At 37.7% G+C, this 22,765-nt stretch overlaps 1 protein-coding gene across 1 annotated transcript in view; it reads left to right on the top strand.

Moving 5' to 3' along the window:
- The window catches only part of Ar (androgen receptor), a 174,328-nt gene that overhangs the window by 123,955 nt on the left and 27,608 nt on the right, over positions 1-22,765 (top strand). Inside the window, exon 3 of the mRNA XM_050119619.1 lies at positions 7,629-7,745. Within this exon, the coding sequence (XP_049975576.1) occupies positions 7,629-7,745 (117 nt within the window). The remainder of the gene's footprint in view (positions 1-7,628; positions 7,746-22,765) is intronic.

Here is a 22,765-nt window from a genome sequence, read left to right as displayed (position 1 = left end):
GAAAATTTTTTATCTCAAGATTTTAACATTTGTTAGCTGTTAAAATTTCTTTTTGCACATTATCCTGTCAGTTTATCTTCTGATGTATTATATAACAACTGCTACCATTTTGCACAGTTTTTTTATATCTTTTATTCAGTCCTATCAAAATTTGATCATCTACATTGTCATATTTGCATATTTCATGAATTATTTACTGAATGCTTATTGCCTTGCAAATAGTATTGCATTTAAATTTTGCAGCAGATCTCTGTTTCCTCCATTTCATAGAAGGCTAAATTCAGATCTTAGAAAGTCAAGTAGTTTCTACCAAGTTGCCATAGTAAGAAACAGAAGAAAGACTTAAACACAAACCTACCATGCTCCACTTATTACTAACGATAGTGTACTGACCCTTCTCCCTTTCTGTAGTTTTCACTGATTCTTTTTTCAGTTTAATTTCAACCCTTAGAAGCATTGGTGGTGCTTCCTTAGACTCAGAAATTAACTTTACATTCTTAGTGTTTTGAGTCCATCATGACATAGATTCTTTGGGGAATATTATTCAAAATAATCCTCGGAGCCAGTCAATGGCCACACACGTCTTTAATCCCAGCACCAGGGAGGCAGAGGCAGGTGGATCTCTGTGAGCTCGAGACCAGCCTGGTCTACAAGTGCTAGTTCCAGGACAGGCACCAAAGCTACAGAGAAACCCTGTCTCGAAAAACAAAACACAAACAAAAAACATAAAATGATCTTTGGGAGAAGCATGAAAACATGGAGAAACAAAAAGTATGAAATAAATACAGATTGAAGTCTCTTACTCCCCTCACCAAGTCAATAGTGCACATATTTGTAAGGGAAATGACAATGGCAAGCAATGCAGGTGATATCTTTTAGTTTATCTTGATGCTCTTACAGATCAACATTATTTTAATAGGACTGAGCTCAGCTTCTCTTTCCTCTCTTCCTCCCTCCTTTCTTTTCATTTTCTTCTCTAACCTCTTTTCTTTCCTGCCCTTTTCCTTGCCTCTTTTAGCATCTTCCTCTTTCCCCTGCACCCCCAATCTTAATCTTGTCAGGGTTTTATATATGGCACACTACACTGTAATCATCTTGGTTAGTGGCTTTAGGAAATCAAATCAGAACAATACCCCAGAATGAGAGTGCAAAGAGGATGTGAATCTGAGCTGCATATTCCATTTTCCTTTTCAAATTCCACCTCGGGTAATTTTATGCTTTTAAATTATATGGAAAAACGACTGGATAATTTGATTAAATCTCTTTATTTCAAAGCACGTGTTAAGAGAAGTAAACAACATTTAATGCACAGCTAAGCACAATACAATAAAAGATCTCAGCTGTCTCTTCAGTCTTAATCAGTTTTTTCTTTTCTTTTTTTATTTATTTTTTATTAAAAATTTCCACCTCCTCCCCGCCTCCCTTTCCCCTTCCCCTCCCCCCACTCCCCACGTACCACCTCTTGAGAATGATGAGCAGTCCAGGTTCCCTGCCCTGCGGTCCCTCCAAGGTCCTCCCACTTCTATCCAGGACCAGGAAGGTGAGCATCCAAACAGGCTAGGCTCCCACACAGCCTCCCTTTCCCCTTCCCCTCCCCCCACTCCCCACGTACCACTCCCCTCCCCCTCCCTCTCCAGTCCGAAGAGCAGTCAGGGTTCCCTGCCCTATGAGCAGTCCAAGGTCCTTTCCCCCTTTTTTTGAGAAAAATATTATTTATTTTAGGTATCTAAGTACTCTTATCAATATCTTTTAAATTTTAATTTTTTTCTTTTTTTATTAAAAATTTCCAACTTCCCCCCCAGGAGAATGTTCACCTTGCTTGTGATTTAACTGTTAACTAACATTTTCTAGATACTTTACATGTATTCTTTTAATTGTCACAGCTCTGCGAAGGTGAATTTATATACCTCACTTTTTAAGAAAGGCACTGAATCAGAAAAGTTATGCCGTTAACCCCAGTTGCAATATTTGACACTACTAGGTGGAATTTCTGGGATTTACAAACCCGTCCTTCTGGCCCCTAGCCTAGGTCTATGCTAATAGCACATCATGATGTTTTCCCAAGTAATAAATACCAAGCACAACCAATAGCATTGACCATGTGTGCCTGATAGCTCTTTAGTGTCTGGGAAGAATATTGATTTATCAGGTGATTACTGACGTTCATGCTGAGGCTCAGAGGAAAATGCTGTCTTTGCCAAGGCCCCACAAGACACAAGACATAAGCCATGATCTAGACATCCTTGCTTCATTTTAAAGCCCTCATATATTCTCATATATTTGTAACATTTCAGTTTCTGTGCACTTACATTATCTCCTACTAGACTCCAAGCATCTAAAAGACAGGAAATAATAATTTCTCTTTCTCCCCTACAGATATTAGTGGTCTTCAACAAGCTTGTTTTAACTGACTAATTGATACTTGGGATCAAAATGAAAAGTGTTGAGCTTTTAAAGGAGTACTTTTCCTAATTCCTCAGTGTGGTGAACAGGGAACACACCCGCTGTGAATAAGGACTACAGATTAGGAGCTAGAATGTGCTGGGAGCCACTTGTTTTTTCTCACTGAAGTGTTAGGGACTGAAATCTTTTTTATTATGTGTATGGGTGTATCTACTGAAGCCCAAAGAGAGGAAAGGAATTTAATCCAAGGTAACACAGACATGCATAACCAAACTGGGTAACTATGAAAGGTGCAATAGCAAAAATCAGCCCCAGCAATTCCACAGAATGTTATCTGTCTTAAAGCAAGCATTATTCATCAATTACTGTATATTTCTTCAGATGTTATATACATTTATGAAAATAAGCAAATACAGAACAATTTTATTTACCTAATTAATATTTTACATATTTTCAAAAATTTACAATAGATCTTGGAGTATCTTCCATTTTGTTATATATAAAAATTTTTAATGGGAGAAGTGTTACATGATAATTTATTCTTGTTGTGATAGGTATTCATGCTGTTGTTAATCTTGTGCTGTTACAATGCTGTTGTAGTGAATGTCTGTGTATGTGTTGTGTCATACATGTGAAAAACAAGTACTGAGTCAAAGAATGGGTATGTACATTTTTAATTGAAATATGTTGTCCAGTTATACTTCATGGAGATTGTAAGACTGTCAAATAAAATTTAGATTTAATGAAATTAATAAATTTTAATTAGTGGCCGTTTTACTAAGAGATTATCTTAGACTTGAAGAAATATTCAACACATAAATTCTCTAAATTAATAATTGCTGCTGTACATTTAATTGAGAATTCAGTTGAATTGCATGTGGTAAGTACACTGTTATCCAGAAATACATCTACTGGATAAAACATGTAAATATGACAACATGTTTTGAAAGTGTCATTGATTCTGCTTAGGCAGTGACTCTAATAATACAAACAAATCCCAGAGGAGCAATTTTGACAGAACTGCAGAGATAAAAATACGAAGGGATCAGACTCAAACAGGGGGAAGTAAGGCAGAACCTTACTTATTCTTAGGTTAAGAAGTTAATAAAAAAATTTAAACTTCCTTGGTCATATTCTCCCTGCTTCTGCTCTTCAAGGAGAGAGAAGGGAGGAGAGGGTTAGGGAGAGCCTGGGGGAGTGGAATGGTTGAGATTGAGGAAGGACAGATATGGGAGCAGGGAAGAAGATATCTTAGTTAAGGGAGACACTGTGGGGTTGGCAAGAGGCTTGACTCTAGAGGGGTTCCCAGATATCCACAGGGATGTCCCCAGCTAGGACCCTGGGCAGTGGAGGAGAGGGTGCCTGAACTGGCCTTGTCCTGTTGTCAGACTGATGACTATCTTGAATATCACCATAGAACCTTCCTCCGGCAACAGATGGAGATACAGACAGAAACCCACATGAGAGTACTGGGCTTTTGGGGATCCTAGTCTACTTGGATGCATACCTTCCTAAGCCTGGTTGGAAGAGGGAGGGCCTTGGACTTCCCACAGGGCAGGGTACCCTGCCCTCTCTTAGAACTGGAGTGGGAGGAATGAGGGTGAGCGGGGGAGCGGGAGGGAAGTGGGAGGAGGGAAGGAAGTGGAAATTTTGATTCCTAGTATTAATAAAGTAATAAAAAAATCTAAACTTACTGAACCCTCTTTATATTAGTTCTGCCTTTTGCTCAGGCTGTGTGCCTAAACCTGTCTACACGATTTTACAAATTCAAGAGCAGTAAACTGGTAGCGAATCCTAACTAGAACTCGATAACATCTGAAGAACTTTTCAAAGTGTCCAGCTTAGTGAGGACACTAGATATTCTCAGTTATGTTCCTCTTGTGTCTATTGTAAACCATGCTGAGAAGAGATGAGCCTCATAGAAGCAGTGACACGGACTGCAGAGCACAGAATTCCATTTGGCCAGAAAGTATACACTTCAAGGACCTAATGCACAGCATGGTGACCAGAATTAATAACTTCACATTTTCATGTTTTTTTTTAAATTGTTTTTCATTGAGCTCTACATTTTCCCTGTTCCTCTCCCTGCCTCTACTTTCCCCCCTTCAACCCTCCCCCAAGGTCCCCATCTTCCCAATTTAAGCAGGAGATCTTGCCTTTTTCTACTCTCCATGTAGATTAGATCTATGTAAGTCTCTCTTAGTGTCCTCATTGTTGTCTAAGTTCTTTGAGGTTGGGATTTGTAGGCTGATTTCTTTGCTTTATGTTTAAAAACCACTTATGAGTAAAATACTAAAAGTATAGATTTGTAATATGCTTACTGCAAAAAAAATCAGGTAATGCAATGGATTTAACTACCTTAATTTAATCCTTTTATCATATAAATATTTATCAAAACATCACATCATGTCTCATTAATCAGTAATATATACAATTATTTCCCAAACTTTTAGGAAAAACTTGAATAGATGAGGGTGATAAAGAAATGTGGATTCTCTTTGCAGATTTACAGCGTATCTTTTTTTGTTTTGTTTTGTTTTGTTTGTTTGTTTTTGTTTTTTTTGTTTTGTTTTTTTTTTTTTGTTTTTTTTTTGTTTTTTGTTTTTGTTTTTTGTTTTTGACAGGGTTTCTCTGTGGCTTTAGAGCCTGTCCTGGAACTAGCTATGTAGACCAAGCTGGTCTCAAACTCACAGAGATCCACCTGCCTCTGCCTCCCGAGTGCTGGAATTAAAGGTGTGCGCCACCATCGCCCAGCCTACAGTGTATCTTTATATGCTTTAACATGAGAAAGAATGTTTGTATTTTGCCAACCATTTCACAATGACTTTTTGTAAGAACTTAATAATTGGTTGTTGGTATAATTTTGTTATTGAAAAATAAACAGTATCAAAAAGTGGAGTTTAATGTTTAGTCTCTGATGAGCAGGAGCTCAATCTGTATTATCTGTGCTAATTGTTCAGCACCCTAGACTATACAACATGGAATTGTGTGACCTTCTAAAACTAAATTGGAGCAGGCCCAGAACCCACTTATAATTTCCTCTGGCAACTGAAAATACACAAGCTGAGTTTAAACAAATAGTGAAGAAAGATATCTGACACACTAAGAATGCTTTCTCTTCCAACTATACTCCTTCACAGTACGTCTCCATTGTACACAATTTTCAAACATTATACTGGCTCTATCACCAACTTGTCACTTGGTGCATCTCCATATATTATGTTCATTTCATAACTTAAGAACTAAGAACCCCATTAAAACTTTTTACTGACGTGCTTTAAATATCTTTACCAGTTGAGATTTTTTGTTACTATCACTGATGGATCAGTGCTACAAAGAGACAGAAGTACATTTCCTGGAAGAAAGAATCTCTTAACAGAGTCCAGAAATATTACACACTGAGTCATAATTCAAGAAAATTTGGGGAAAACACTTTACAAGTATGTGTCAGAGGTAATTGTGGCTTTATATAGAAGAGTAAGCTTGAGGTGATCAAACAGAATTGAAATTCTTTCTCATTCATTGGGTTCATAGTCTTAGAACAAACCAAGGATGTAATTCCACACAGGTCAATAGTCTTGAAGAACACAGATAGAAGAACACTTTTAGCACACACTATAAAACTCAATTTAGAATCACATTAAAAATTATCCATTATGATCCAAAATGATTTATTACTGTGATTCAAGGATGGTTCATATATATAAATGAATAAATACAACTCACCGCATCAACAGAATGAAAAAAATTAGACGATCATCTCAGAGAAGATAAAAAACATTTGACAGAACTTATCTTACAGTAAATACTCTGATTAAAGTAGATAAATGTTCCCTTATCACAAATTAAAGGTCATATGTGAGTCTATAATTAATATCATACTTGTGGTCTAGCAAAAAGACAAGGATGTACATTACCCACTACTGTTAAACATAATGTTGAAAGGTAGAACATGTTTCATCATAATGACCCTTATTTTTTATCATAGAAAGGGGTATATGACAATTCCTTTACATGTACTTTGCTCAAGAGTATTACTAAACTTGTAAACAAATCAAATATAATATACATATCATTATTCTGATATAGAACCCTGAAATTTTCAGCCATATAATGAAACAGATTAAATAATAAGGAAATAATAGGCTTTTAAAAGACTATTTTCTTCCATCTTGTTTTATCCCTAATCCACAATGTACTTGAGGATATATTTTGAACTATTTCTATGGTGACTCTGTTTACTTACACATCTTTATGTTCTGCATACATACACATTTATCAAGGGCCTACTATGTGTTGGATTGGTTCTGGGAGCACTCTAACAAAAGCCAAATAAGAAGCAAAGCACATATCTTTGGACCACATCTTCCTTTGAGTAACTCTTACCTTAAAAATAGTTAGTTTCTATGTCCATCTGTGAGGACTCAAATTGTACCTGCTTGTTTCCTTTACTGACTTAGGAAGACTTTCTTTTTCTTGCTGTGATTTATCACACAAACTGTGGATTTTATTTCTGGCTTTTTCAACCTACAGGCTTCAGAGTGCCATCACTGGCAATGTAAAAACAGTTAGGTATCACATAGTAAAATGATGTACTGTCTTTTTTAAAGCATCTAATTAGCTAAAGTATGAATCTGTGCATGATTACAGGTGTCAGTAGGAGGATGTATTGACTAAGCCAACATCTGTTCTGTGCCAAGCTAAAAGAGTGATAATTTTCACAACTGGTCATTTTCTCAAGGGCACTCTTGGCTTTTAGTCAAGCTAAAACATCTTGTTTTCAAAATCAGTAAATAGTCATAATAATGGAAGTATTAGTGGAATCTGAATTGCTAATATCTACTAAAACATCTATGAAAAACAAGCAACATAGCACAGCATTAAATCACCTTTTTTTTTTTTTTTTTTTTTTTGATTTTTCGAGACAGGGTTTCTCCGTAGCTTTTTTGGTTCCTGTCCTGGAACTAGCTCTTGTAGACCAGGCTGGCCTCGAACTTACAGAGATCCGTCTGCCTCTGCCTCCCGAGTGCTGGGATTAAAGGCGTGTGCCACCACCGCCCGGCTTAAATCACCTTCTTTAAATGGTTCAATTCTGAGTGATCCAATTGTTTGGGGCCATTGTCTCTCAAATTGTAGTATATATTACTACCCTTTTGCCTAGAGATACTCAAGGAAAGAAGTTCTGGAGACGCACTAACCTGTCTACTATTGCATTTTTCTCCCAGGGAAGCAGAAATACCTGTGTGCCAGCAGAAATGATTGTACCATTGATAAATTTCGGAGGAAAAATTGTCCATCTTGTCGACTCCGAAAATGTTATGAAGCAGGGATGACTCTGGGAGGTAAGAATATTTTCTTCTTTTTTTTTCTCCTTGTTCTTTTTCTCCTTCAGCTCGCCTCCCTCATAATTATTGCACTAGACACAATTCTCCTCTGCAAAGCTTCAGAGAGTGCCATATAGGCACAAGACTCAGGCTGACTTTCTCATGGTGCCTTCTTTATTTTCACCTATGACATTCATATCTTTGGAGTTTTGCTTAGGATCAGGAGGCATGAAGTAAGGATCCGAAACTAACGGAAAATGAATGAGGGTATGTTTTTTGGATTCGGTTCCTCGGGTAGTCTATTGATACTGGCCCAAAGCTGTTCAGTGGTAAGGACGAAAGAACCAAGTAATCAAAACTGCCACAGGTGCAGGATGAGTAGGGTACAGGCAGGCTGTGAACACCTGGGACTACCCCTCACCTAATTGCCGCGTGTTCTGTAGAGACAGCCAACTGGAGTGTAAAGCTGCTTCTCTTTGGACTCTGTCTAAGGCACCAAACAGAGCCAATTTCCTATCCTGTGTCTCCCAGAAATCAGCAGGCCTTTTAATCATTTCCTTTTCTTTACAGATCCATTGATTGTTTCCAAAAGCATTTTTCCAATGGCACAGTAGCTTCTTAGAAGATATAACCCTTCCAAGGGTGACCATCTATTGAAGTCTCTGTGTTCCATGAACGTGTGTCTACCATGAGCTCTGTCATCCTTCTGAAATGGCTTCATACTGCTTGAATGACACATATTTCCCCCTCTTCTAATTCTTCATATCTTCATCTGCCTCATGCCAGAATTCACACGGCTGCCTGCTGCTTCCAAACAGATGCATCCTTCATGAGAAAAAAACAGCTCATTAGTCTACTTTGATTTAGAAATGGAACTCAAAGGAAAACAAATGTATTTCTCAGTACCAAAAACTATAATCTTTATTCAATTATTCAGTAACAATTGGAAAAACCCAAATGACTGAGATTCAGCCCACTTTTCTCTCATCTCAGGGCTAATTTACAACAATTGTTATCTCTGATTTCCCATAAGGCACTCGATGCCTTCTCTGCATATATATCATTGTGATAACTACATCCTCCCCTCCTCACGGACCAGTTCGTACTTTTTTTATTATTTTTATTTATTTATTTATTAAATATTTCTGTCTCTTCCCCCCCTCCGCCTCCCCTTTCCCTCCCCCTCCCCCAATCAAGTCCCCCTCCCTCGTCAGCCCAAAGAGCAATCAGGGCTGTTCGTACTTTTTACCAGATCATAATACTGGAAGCAACTTATTTCAGGCTTGATCTGTGAAAATTTCAGCAGGAGCATCTCAAGTAACTGTAGTACTCTCAGGCACCAGAGTAGATGCCCTCTGAGTTATTTTCTAGGCAACTATATCAAATGAGAATCAGATATTTGACAATCCCACCTTGTTTTTCCTTGTCTTGCTAAGAATATCCTATAGTTGTGATATTCAGTGGGGAACAAGCCTCAAGACCATGGAGATGAAGTAGAAAGAAATCCAGGAGAGGTACCAGAGGGAAGGATTGAAAGGAAAAGTTCCAATGAATGTTCCAAGTCCTGAGTAAATGTTCTGATAACACTCGCATGTCAATCATTTAACATCCTGTGAATTATGCATAATATCCAGTGGCTTCTAGATTGAGGATCCCCTTCCTTGACATCTTTTGACTGTAAGCTCATTTTGATACAAGTAAAATTTAATTATAAGATACTCCTTGTTAAGATAGTAGTTTCATATCAGAGTCCATATCCTCCATTAAGAGAAAAAATAGTTCTTCTGACATTATCACAGTGAACCTCTTTGGAAGAGAAATCTACATATGACTAAGATTTTAATTGAACAGTGTAGCACTGATATAGCTTTGTGAATTCAGTCGCTGAAAGAGTAAGACAAAAAGCTATCTGATTGATTTACTAGAAAATGTGGTCGAGTAGACATGGGGAATACAATGCTGAATTGCTATGGACAGTTTTCACCTCAGTTTCCTTCCCATACAAACAAGACAGCACATTGGGCACTAGAGGTTCAAACTAACAAACTTCAAGAAAACTAGAATATAGATGCCCACAAAATACAATGATTCTTTTATTTTGTTTTGTTTTTCTTTCCTTTTACTATGCAGGGAATTGAACCTAGAGCCTTGGGCATGTTAGGCAAGTATTATACCACAGAGATAGATGCCCAGTCAACTCATAGAAGGATTATTGATTACCTCTGAAGTCAGACAGACCTAGGTTAAAAGTCCAGATCTATTCTTTACTCCATGTCCCTATGAACTTCGTTTTCATTATTTGTAATTTCTAGATATCATCCTCAGAGTTGCAGTTAGGAGAAAATAAAAAGATGAATAAGAGCATCTCTGAGAAAGTGCTAGACAAATGTGAGGACTTATTATTACAATGAGGTTCCTAGCATATTAGGTAGACACAAGCTGTTCTTAGCACTTTCCAATGACTTTCTCCTTAATAAATAGCTTGGCTTGCCATGCAGTATGTGATATGTAACAACAGTCAGCAGTTCACAAAAATATGCTTCTGATTACCTCACACTGAAAGGTGCTCCAAGCATAATGCTTAAAGTCTGATTTCAGTAATTTTAATTTTAAAAAGTTTATGGTGATATTAAAGTACCAAGTCAGTGAAAACCAAAGTGTTTTTTTCTCTTAGGCTTAAAATATAAACCTTTGCACGTCGCTGGAGTTATCACCACATCGTCTGCTTTTCAACATAATTCTTCCAATGTTTATTGTTAACTTACAGTATCAGTATGTAACACATTCTATTCAAACAATGGTAAGATAAAAGAAAGTATCAGCACATAGTGACTTTTGTGAATATATTGGTGGTATCCTCTCATTTTCATAAGATTTGGGTTTAGCATAGATTTTTGTCACTTTTAAGTTTAGATATTTAAGTTTAGAATTTAGATAATTTTGATTCCTTTTCTTTATCACTCACACTACAATTATATAATATACAATAAAGCAGCAGTTCAGAATATAGTCTTGGGCAAGTAATTTTTGACTCCCAGAGGCTCTATTTTTTTGCCATCATGAAACTGGGATGATCAGATTTACCAATATTCCTTCTGCTATTAAAATTTTGTGATTTGATGTCAAAAGCCATGAAGAAAAGATCATAAGATTATCAATGTCTTAATTGCCAGTCGCCTGCTCATAGAAGTACTAATACAAGAGATTGATTTGCACAATAATTTTAGCTACCCCTATTCACAGCTATGTAAGGTATATGCCAAAGCCATATTCGATGAATAGATAGTTGAAGGAGTGGAGGATAAAGTAGATGTTTTGAACTCTTGGAGAATATGACACTCTACAACTGATATATGTTTGGTCTCAATATCTTATGATCTCCAGCATGGCTGTGTCTATAGTGTTCCATTTGCTGATGATCTTCCATTTTCTGTTAAATTAAGAAACACTTAGTACATATAGCCTTTTCTTTGAGTTTCCATGCCTACCTTCCTATCCCCTTGCTTATTTCCTTAGAAACTAATTGGTATTTATTAAATAATCCCACAGGTGATGAGTTCTCAAGATAACCTTTCAGGCTCTTAAATGTTCATCTGTGGAAAAATATGTCTTTCTTTGTTCTTGATTAATATCTGACTGCTTTTGAAAACTGTATATCAAGAATTGCTTAAAGAATTTACATGCTTTGCCCATTTGTTATTTTAAGAAAACACTTAACAGCCTGGATAAGGACCTTGCCTTCAGTGAATTGATGTTGACTTTTATATATTACATAATTCAGGTAAATGCACAGGCATCTCTCACTTTATTTTGTAATTCCCAAGAAACACTTCCAGTTTCCAAAATGGAAAGAAACAACCAGCCTTCCTGCCATCTTCTTTCCTGGCCTTTTTCTTTGCTCATGTTTCATCTTTTCTCTTATTGCCCTGGACAACTATTATTTCTTTTTTTCCTAAGACTCAAAAGTTCTTAGTATGTAGTAAATATCACGAACCTAAATATTCCTTGCCATGAACCATTTTATTTTGTAGGCTGTACAGAAATTTGACGTAGCAGCTACCACCCACAGGAAAGGAAGGACAATGGAGACTCAGAGCATGTGAGATTTGAAAAAGTGTACATTTATTTGAAAGGTTATTTAAGCCTGTTATCCCAGTATTCGTGAGGCTGAGAAAGGAATATCATGACTTTAAGGCTAGTTTGCTACATAGTAAGCTGCAGGTCAGCTAGGACTATATAGTGTGAGCATTCTCAATAAACAAGCAAGCAAAAAGTTTAAATGAGAAGTTTCTTTACTCCTAGGAGATTGAGCATTGCCTATAAAGACAAAATCTTAACACATATGCAAATTTCAACAATGTCCATGAGTTCTGTAGTTAAGAAAATAGTTCAGAGAACCCTGCCAATAGTCTGATGCCACAATAAACAGTAATTTCCAATGTTCAAGGTAGTCCTTATGACAACTACCTCATCATTCACCACCTCCAAGAGAAGTACAACATTGCTCCTTCCATATAAGATATCCCAGATCTGAGAAAATTATTGCAATGCTGAAATACAAATTATGACATGGGTCTTTGTGTAATTTTCAATTCACTGATGTGACTTCATCTCTCCATGCACTTACTCATCTACAAATACATTTAATAAGTTCCTATTACATGCTAAATATATACCAAACTCTATACGAGCCATCTTGGAATGGCAAGCCTAATAATAGAGATTTAAACATATTCTTGTTTTTTATACTTTATTTGACTTTGTTTTATGTGTGTTAGTATGAAGGTGTCAGATCCCCTGGAACTAGAGCTAGAGACAATTGTGAGCTGCCATGTGGGTGCTGGGAAATGAACCCAGGTCCTCTGGAATAGCAGCCAGTACTTTTAACCACTGAGCCATTTCTCAAGCCCCTTAAATGTATGTTTTAAAAATTATATAGGGATATGGAGATGGTTCATCGTGTGATGGCAATTGTTGCCAACCCTATATCCCATATTTGATCTCTGGAACCTATATTGTACAAAGAGGTAACCAACTTCCTCAGATTGTCCTTTGACCTGTGACACATTCATACCCACATGCACATGAATGTACACATGTATACACATACAAAATAAAAAAGTAAATAAATAGTATTTTTAAAAAATATGTCAAATAAGGGAGACAGTGATTAAAATTATACTTTAGTCTTAAGGTGTAAAGAGAAAATTATTGGGGAGAAGTTTAGTGAACTGCAAGGGAAGGGGCACTTGAGGCCATGATCACAACTTGAATAAAGGCACAGAGACATAAAAACGATGATGAGGCTTTAAAGAACAGCAAGTAATTTAATACGGCCAAAGATAGGAAAATAAGGAGGCAAATTGTGACCACACTGAAAGTGAACCGGATTTCAGGCAGTTGAAGATTTATGGTTGCCAAACAGACATGACCACATGTGATATTGTTTATGGTGCATTTGTTTTAAGAGACTGTTTTGCAGCTTAACTGTTATATTGGGGAGTAACATTTTTACAAAATGAAGAGTATCAATGCATGCAGAGAGAAACAAATGTCTAGCATCTAATTTTGCTAACTACCCATGCTTTATGCTTGGGGCTACTTAGCTCCACTTGGATTGAAATCCACATATACTGACCATTCACAAGAAGGAACACTGACCTAGACCAAGGCAGTTGGCTTGTATGAAGAACCTGCATGTATATCAAATGCCAGTTGCCTTGATCTTGACCACAATTTTCTACTATGAGCTCAATGAAAACTATTTTAGTAGATGTTTTAGAGAAGCTTATTTCTGAGTTCAAATGAGGAGAAGAAACCTGCATATTACTATACTTAGGAAGATTTGCACTATAAATACTGTAATAAAATAAACCGAGAAATTTTATAACTCAGGATTCCCAAACTAAATTAAATTTCAGGTCCCCTCTTTCATATAACACCATTTAATATCCTACCAAAACACTGCTCTCTGGAAAACACTGTAAAACAGAACTTGAGGATGAATAAAGACTATCTGTGAGGAAAAATTTTTACCTACTCAATGTCACTCATTTTCCAGATGTATGTGTCATCACTTACTGAGTAAATCAGTTAAGTAAGAAACAAGAGCAGACCATCTTAATATATCAGTACCAGAGGCTACCAAATCCACTAAAGTTCACCAGAGTAGATCTATAGCATACTTTCTTTCGGAAAGTATAAGAAGGCAAAAGCCTCATATTGTGTATAACAGCTGGTAGCCGTAGACACATAACCAAAAGAGTATGCTAGAAACATTATTTTAAACAACAGAATGACTTTAAGCATCACAAGGTGATGTTGAACAGTTTCGTTGAACACTATCTGATCTACTTCCCAGAACACCAACATGCTGATAAAACTCTGGATTTCATGTTTGACATTCAACAACGTATTATAAAGACCACTTAACAATTCGAGAGCTAGGACGAATAGTGCATGCCTATAATCCCAGCACTGAAGGGGTTAAAGCAAAAGAATCATGAGTTCCAGGCCAGCCTGGACAACATACCAATGCTCTATTACCAAAATAGAACAAATATAGCTCAGTGGTAGGACATATTCTAAGGATACACAAGACATAACCAAAGAAATAATAATAAAATGTGGAACTCAGGTACTGGGGATTTTTATGTTCTCTTTCAACTCTCTGGATTAGAGTCTAAAAAGTTCTCAGCCTGGAGATGCGTTCATGAAGTCTCAGTTAAAGTGTTGTTTTCACACACAATTCCCATATACCTGGGTGTTTTAATAGTTCTGAATCACAAAAGGATGTACAGATGAAAAATGTTGCACTATGTGTTTGAGCATCAACATGCACAACATATGGCTGGCACTTAGAATCTGGGATTTTTTTGTGGTGCTCAGTATGGAACTTAAAGACTTAAGATGTTAGACAAAAACTACCAGTGAGCCATTGCACTAGTCCTTTCTTGTAAATCAAAACCCTGTGGTAGCTATAGTAGAAATAGCATGATGGATTTAGATTTGTTTCTAGTCCTAATTCTGCCACTTACTATTTTAGTGAGTGTGTGAAAATCTGTAGATCTCTCTGAACCTCATTTTTCCCAACTATATGGTAGGATTACCATTTCTTATAAAAATTATTGTATGTGTGAATAAAGGATCATGTAATAGGTACACAGTAATTATCATTGTACCTTCTCCTTTTTAGGTAAAGACTGATCTTTCTTTGTTTCCCAGGTACCACTACAGACTTCTTTCTCTGCTGTTAAATGACTTTTAATTCTTGGTCTTTGGTCCTTTGCTTTCTGATTTAGCCTTTCTTTAGTCAACACTTGAAGCCTTCTATCTGTTGCTATCAATACTGTCTCCCAGTTGGATACACACACACACATGCAGAAGCACTTACATACGTGCATGCACACACATACACACACACACACACACACTTTGAAAGGAAGGAAGTATGCATCTTCTAGTTGTGGATTCCAAGGGAGCTCATGTGTAGGGAGAGCATATAGTTTCTCTCTTACCTTCCAGCCAGCTTCCATTTCCAAATACTTGCTTTGAGTGAACTATATTTAGAGATAAGTAATATTTTTCTAATCATCAAATTTGATGATGCTCCATATATAATACTTGAATCTTGCTTGTAAAATTTCTCCTTGAAATCTTTGAATTTTTAAAGTGTGCTAGCCATAGAAATATTTTATTGGGGTTTACTTTTGCTATGAGAGATCCAAAATCCCACATTTGCACTTTCAAAAGACAATGTTCTAGATAGTATTTTCTAATGTATCAGACAGAAAACAAAACAGACAACACACAACAGACTATGCACACATAGTCAAGTATCTCCCAATTGTAACAATCCAAGAAAAAGTTTACTTTTTAAATAATGTAACTGCTTGTTTGAAATCAGTCAATTTGGCACTATAAATTGTGAGATGTGTTCCTTAAGATCATACAAGTTAGATTATTTTCCTATTGTACTGAACCCAGACAATTTATCTGAGTAAGCTGCCTTTTTAGAAACATTTGAATACCTTTTGAGATCATGTAGCTTAGAAGGAGAACTGAGAAAAGAAGTATATGCTCACTGAGAAACCAATAAAACATCCAGATGAAGTTATTGCTAGTTCCATGATAACTTATGTCTAAGTTACAAATTGGAAATATAATTACTACCCTGGATGACCTCTTTTGTCATCAGATTCCATATTACTTAATCCAACTAACTGGTGCTAAATACAAGCCTAAGTATGCCAATTCCTTCTTTTCCTACTGGCTTACCATCCCACTGAATGAAGTCTTCTGAGGCTAGAGTGGGACTAAGCTGATAAGGGATATTTCAACCTCCTAACAGTCTGCAGCTAAAATTATGTGAGCAATAATCAGCTCCCGAAAAGCTGGACTGGCATTTGAAACAAGAAGAAATGTAGATCTTGACCAAGAAGAACGATAACGAACCCAAGCCAACACATCAAAGTGCCATGTTGGCTACTTGGAAACCAAAATAAATTGAGGAATCTTTCTTCTGGAACAGGCAATAAGGCATGAAGGCTTTGATTATTGAGCCCTTAGGCACAGAGATACTCATTTTTAAATGATTTCATTTCCAGCTGAGTAAAGATACCGGGATTTTTATGAGACAGTTTGACTAATGCGAACAAACCCAGAATACCATCAATAAAGAAGTGTTGGTCTTTGAGTATTTGTAATGGAAACATTACATTGTACCTGCCTATTCTGTGACCCTTCATATTCTCTACTCTGAAAGTTTAGTTCTTGTCTATAGTCTATAGTGGATGGAGAGGTTCACAAACACACACTTATATTGAAGCTGTTAACACATTTGTCACTAACCAGAAAGGAAAAAAAATCCCCAAATAACAATGGTCCCTTTCTTCATCTTATGAAAACCCTTTTCCAAAATGGCAAGCACCCCTCTCCCCACTTGTTCACCATGCCTCCTAGGACAGACCTAACTCACACACCTAATTATTGAGCTTATTCGGTACAAACCCATCCTTAAGCTACTACTTTCAACAAAACCACTCTTTTTTTCTTTTCTTTTTTAAGACCTCTTTGTTATTTATTTTTAAAACAATCTAGTCTCATTTTACATACCAATCCCAGTTCTTTCTCCCTCCCCTCCTCCCACTGCCTTCACTTTCCCCCACCTCATCCCCCATCTACTCCTCAGAGAGGTTAAGGCTTCCCATGTGGAGTCAACAAAGTCTGGCATATCACTTTGAGGCAGGGCCAAGGCCCTCCCCCTATATCTAGGCTGAGCAAGATATCCCTCCAAAAAGAATGGGCTCCAAAAAGCCAGGACAAGCACTAGGGATTAACCCTGTTCCCACTGTCAGTGACCCCACAAACTGCTCCAGCCACACAACTGTCACCCATATTCAGAGGGTCTAGTTTGGGCCTATGTAGGTTCCCCTGCTGTCAGTCCAGAATCAGTGAGCTCGCATTAGCTCAGATCAGCTGTTTCTATGGGTATCCCCATCATGGTCTTGACCCTTTTACTCATATTATTGCTCCTTCCTCTCTTCAAATGGACTCTGGGAGCTCAGCCTTGTGCTAACTGTGAATCTCTGCATCTGCCTCCATCAGTTGCTGGATGAAGATTCTCTGATGACAATTAAGGTAGTCATCAATCTAATTACAGGGGAAGGCCAGGTATTATGTAGGATCTTAACTGGCATCATTCTTATAGATTCCTGGGAAGTTCCCTGGTGCCAGGTTTCTTTCTAGCCTCATAATGGCTCTTCAGTCAAGATGTCTCTTTCCTTTCTCTCTCTCTCTCTCTCTCTCTCTCTCTCTCTCTCTCTCTCTCTCTGTCTCTCTCTCTCTCTTTCTCTCTCTCTCTGTATCCTTCCTCCATTTCTGTCACCCCATTCCCTCATGTCCCCCTCCCTCTTTCACTTCTCTCTTCTCCCTTCCTTTCTGTCTTCCCTTCTCTCTCCCTTCCCCCATGCTCCCAATTTTTTCAGGAGACCTTGTCTATTTCCCCTTCCCATGAGGAGGAGTGATTTCTTATTAATAAAAAAAAAACTGCCTTGGCCCTCATAGGACAGAAAATTAGGTAGGCAGAGTAAACAGAAGAGAATTCTGGGAAAAAGAAGCTTAGTGAGAGAGTCGCCATGATTCTCCTGCTCCAGACAGACACAGGTTAAGATCCTCCCTGGTAAACCAGCTCGTGGGCTACACAGAATATTAAAAATGGGTTAAAACAATATGTAAGAGCTAGCCAATAAGAAGCTGGAACTAGCAGGGCCAGGCAATGTTTAAAAGAATACAGTTTCCGTGTAATTATTTCGGGCATAAGCTAGCCATGCGGGTGGCCGGGTGCCGGGAACGCAGCCCTGCCGTCGCTTCTTATTTCAACATCTTAGGGTTCTCCTTGTTACCTAGCTTCTCTGGGTTTGTGGGCTGTAGGCTGGTTATCCTTTGCTTTACATCTAATATCCACTTATGAGTGAGTACGTACCATGTTTGTCTTTCTGGGTCTTAGTTACCTCATTTAGGATGGTTTTTTTTCTAGTTCCATTCATTTGCATGCCAGTATCAAGATGTCATTGTTTTTTACTGCTGAGTAGTACTCCATTTTGTAAATGTAGCACATTTTCTTTATCCATTCTTCAGATGAGGGACATCTAGGTTGTTTCCAGGTTCTGACTATTACAAATAATGCTGCTATGAATGCAGTTGAGCTAATGTCCTTGTACTATGAGTGTGCATCCTTTCAGTATATGCCCAAGAGTGGTATTGTTGGGTCGTGAGGTAGATTGATTCCCAATTTTCTGAACAACTGCCATACTGATTTCCAAAGTGGCTGTACAAGTTTGCACTCCTACCAGTAATGGAGGAGTGTTCTCCTTACTCTGTATCCTCTCCAGCATAAGCTATCATTGGTGCTTTTAATCTTAGCCATTCTGACTGGTTATAAGATGATATCTCAGAATCACAAAACCACTCTTTCATATTAGAAAATTCCAGTTTGGGAATTACATATATCTCAAAATGACCATACAGAAAAAAAGGACTTTTCTGGATTTCTGCCCAAGACTCAGCTTTCAACTTCAGGCTGTTCAAAAGAGTTGAAGGAAGTTGCTGATCCACACACAAGATAGAACCAAATGCTTGCTTCTCCCGGAAGAGATGACAGCCAGCCCCTCTTAAAATGTGGTAGGAAAAAACAAACTAGAGTCAAATAGTACTTTTTCTCCAAAGTCACGGTGACTCAGTTTCCAGTAGCCCACACAACTTGAACCTTTCGTAAGGCAGAAGAAGGCAAAATCTGACCAACAATACCTGCGTTCTTTGTTTCCTGCTAAGCTAATAGAGGAAGTGAGTCTACCCTGGTCTTCTCACCTGAGTGCTTCCTCCACTCCCCACTGCTCCCTCACAGGAAACTCTTGCCTCTAATCAGATCTTGTGTGAGACTTCCTCAGACACTTCAAATAGTCTACTGATGTAATAGATGAGACAGTTAGCATTTGAAGGTTTTGTTCTGTCTTCCCACAACCTCCATATTGAAAATAGTTTCCTATTGGAGACACAATATACGAGACCTGGAAAGACAAAAATGAAAGTAAAAATGTTCTTTCTGCCTTGTTTGGGACATGCCTTTCCTGCTCTGTATCTTTTCAAGTCACCACCTACACACACACACACACACATAAACACACATACGCACTCTTGCATGTACGCCTTACAGTCTTTCTCTTTCCCTTTACTTAACTATATTCGGTGGGAGACAAAGCCATGGAAGGGCTTTTGGCAGGGGGCATTTCCTCCTCCTCCTCTGGGCAAAATTCTCACCTGGCCAACAACAACTTCTGTAATGTGGATTGAAAGGCTAATGTGGTTTAGTTTTTAACCACTCTCTATTTGCATGAATACTATTTCTGCTAGTAAAATTTTTCTTTAATAAAACCATGAATACACCCAAGGTAAGTTTTTTCTTTAAACCAGACTGACATAATTAATCCTGTTAACACTCAGCCTTTCTTCTTCCTTTTCTCTCTTTTCTTTCTTAAAAGAAAGAAAGAAAGAAAGAAAGAAAGAAAGAAAGAAAGAAAGAAAGAAAGAAAGAAAGAAAGAAAAGCTCTCATTTGCTTTCCAGGTTGTACTGACCTGTTCAGCATGGACTGTTTAGCATTTGTTTTTAACGTCAGTTTAAATGTAATTGTAAAAGCATGTATGCTCTAAATTCATGTACTTACTTTTTCCAGTGGAAAATCCTGGTATGCAAAAGCATTTCCAGGCTCTACAATTTCTCATGAGCAGGTTTGGGGTAATGTCCCTGTGCTCCTCACTAAGGATGGCATTTGGACAGTGAACCCCTTTCTTCTGGCTCAGTAGTCAGAGAAGGAAGACTTGGAAATAGTTTCTGTGCTTTGGCAAGGATGTGCAGCATTGCATAGCATTCTATTATTAATTATGTTTACTCCTCCACAAACTAAAAAACCATTAGACTAAATAGTCTAACATAAACCTTGAAAGATAAAATTTGATATTCTTTCTCCTGACTATTCCCCTGACCAAGAATTGAGACTGGGAGGAGAATGCTAGTCAGCAGGCAGCGGTGGAGACCAAGGAGCCTTCTTGCCTGAGAGGGTATTTGTCATACATTTATTAATCCCACTTGGTCACATTCCCCTGCTAAGCTCTTGCTTCATGCTTGCCAAGGACTGGTTTTGTTCTTTACCTGTTGTTCCTGTCCTAATTTTCCCCAATCCAATTCCAGTCCCTGCTTCTGACCCTTCTTACTAAGAACATGCTGGTCAAGCTGGCAGGAAGGAAAGCATGCCACCGTGTAAGCTAAGACATCTGGTTCGGTCTTTTGTTCTGCCATAATTATGTGTTTTGGCATGACTTACTATTGCCCTTTAGTCTCTCTATCTATAAAGTAAGGTGAAGAAAAAAAATAGACAACATATGAGTTCCCCAAATCCCCCCCTTTTTTTTTGAAAACGGAATATTTTCTTCAAATAAAATCTGACATAGACACTCACATGTAGGTCTAGACTAATTTGAAGGCAGGTGGGGCTGCATACTAAAGTTCACTTCGCCTTTCCTTGAAGAAATTCATAGGCGCCCAAGGACTCTAGTGGTGTACCAGACTGATAGCTTGTGATCCTTTGAACTAACATTCTCTTTCCTATTAGATTTTAGTCACAGTGGAAACTATACATCTCAGAAAGAATTTCTTCCCAGAACATTTATCTATTTAGGATAAAGAGTGTCATGAACACAGGGTAATGTAGAGCTCAGTTAAGAGTGAAAGCCATCATATATTGACCTACCTAATTTACTCTGTGCTGAACAATGCACATACGTGCTCTTTCGTAAAATCACAACCCAGTGAGTTAGAGCTTGCTCTTATATAATGATTCTGAATGCTGTCAGTCTGCCCTTCAATCTATCACCCCAAATGAAAACTGATACTCCTCACAATTTGCCACTGTAAGCAGCTTTTCAAAGTGGTTCTTGCCAGAGATCCATTCTTGAGAAAAAGTCATAGCCTCTGTTCATTAGCATATACTTTCACGGGGTTCAGAAAGGCCTCACTAAGCTTACTGCATTTTCTCCTAAAAGCAGTAGTATAGAATAATCAAATTGGATTTTCACTACATAGATTCACGAACTAAAGTATAGGAGAAAATAAAAGATTTGTTTGTGACCACACATACCATAAAATTCAGTATTACCACCAAGCAAATAATAAGCCCATTATAATAACATTTTAAAATTTCAGTGTTATTTTTTTCTTCTTCCTCCTGGAGCTCAGGGCATATTTCATCATACGTGCATCTTTTCAGAAATAGAATTCAGGTATAGAATCTCTTCTACCAGCAGGTGCCACCATGGTGGCTATATTCCTTCAAACAATGTTATGATTTAGTTACTAATACTATCTACAGTTTGTATATGAGTTAACTGAAGTATAGAGAGACTGAATCTTTCCCTGAGTCTCACAGGAATAGACTCATGATTACTAATGAGACAGTCTGAATCCAGAGCCCTTATTTTCAAAAACTATTTTATTCCTGAGAATTTCAAATATGTGTGCATATTTGCACAATATTTCCACCTCTTCCAAAGCACCATATACTTAGACTCAAATTTTGGAATATATTCTGGTTTATCTTAGCAGCCCATGCAATGAAAGGTCTCTCTCTATTTAGCACCTTCACAGTCAAAAAATTTAAAGATAACACAATATACATAATCCAGACTCTCTGTAAGTTTTTCATTTTTATTTGGCTTATTTTTTTTTACTCCTTTTAAAATTGTTCCAAGGAAGAATCCGAATCGGGAGGGTGGTAGCTCTTTTGTCCCAATAGCCTGCCTGCAGCAAACAAGGTAGGCCCTTCGTTTACGAGCCACCCAAGCAGAAAGGAGATCCGGTCCGGGCACCAGGAAAGACATCATTGGGGTGAGTGAGTTTCTGACCGTGGCAGCAGCCCAGGACAGGGAACTCAGACGTTCCTCATCCCTCCTACACTTCCTGGTCATCCTCAGGGGCTATACTCGGTGACAAAACAAACTTCCACAGTTACAAAAAAATATTAGTAACCACCTGTGTCTTATCAGATCACCATGGATTAAATTTAGAATTCAACAACGATGCTACCCCCAGAAAGCCTACAAACTCATGGAAACTGAACAGTCAACTACTGAACCATACCTGGATTAAGGAAGAAATAAAGAAAGAAATTAAAGTCTTCCTTGAATTCAATGAAAATAAATAAACGACATACTCAAACTTATGGGACACTATGAAAGCAGTCCTGAGAGGAAAGTTCATAGCACTAAGTGCCCACTTAAAGAAAACAGAGAAAGCAGACATTGGAGACTTAACAACCCACCTGAAAGCTCTAGAAAAAAAAAGAAGCAGACTCACCTAGGAGGAGTAGAAGACTGGAAATAATCAAACTGAGGGCTGAAATCAACAAAATAGAAACACAGAAAACAATCCAAAGAATCAATGAAACAAAAAGCTGGTTCCTGGAGAAAATCAACAAGATTGATAAACC

The sequence above is a fragment of the Alexandromys fortis genome, unplaced genomic scaffold (genome assembly GCF_014885135.2).
Source record: "Alexandromys fortis isolate MF-2015 unplaced genomic scaffold, M_Fortis_MF-2015_v1.1 scaffold_155, whole genome shotgun sequence".
NCBI lineage: Eukaryota > Metazoa > Chordata > Mammalia > Rodentia > Cricetidae > Alexandromys > Alexandromys fortis.
The sequence above is the reverse complement of the archived record's forward strand: the minus strand, read 5'-3'. Positions and strand labels throughout refer to the sequence as shown.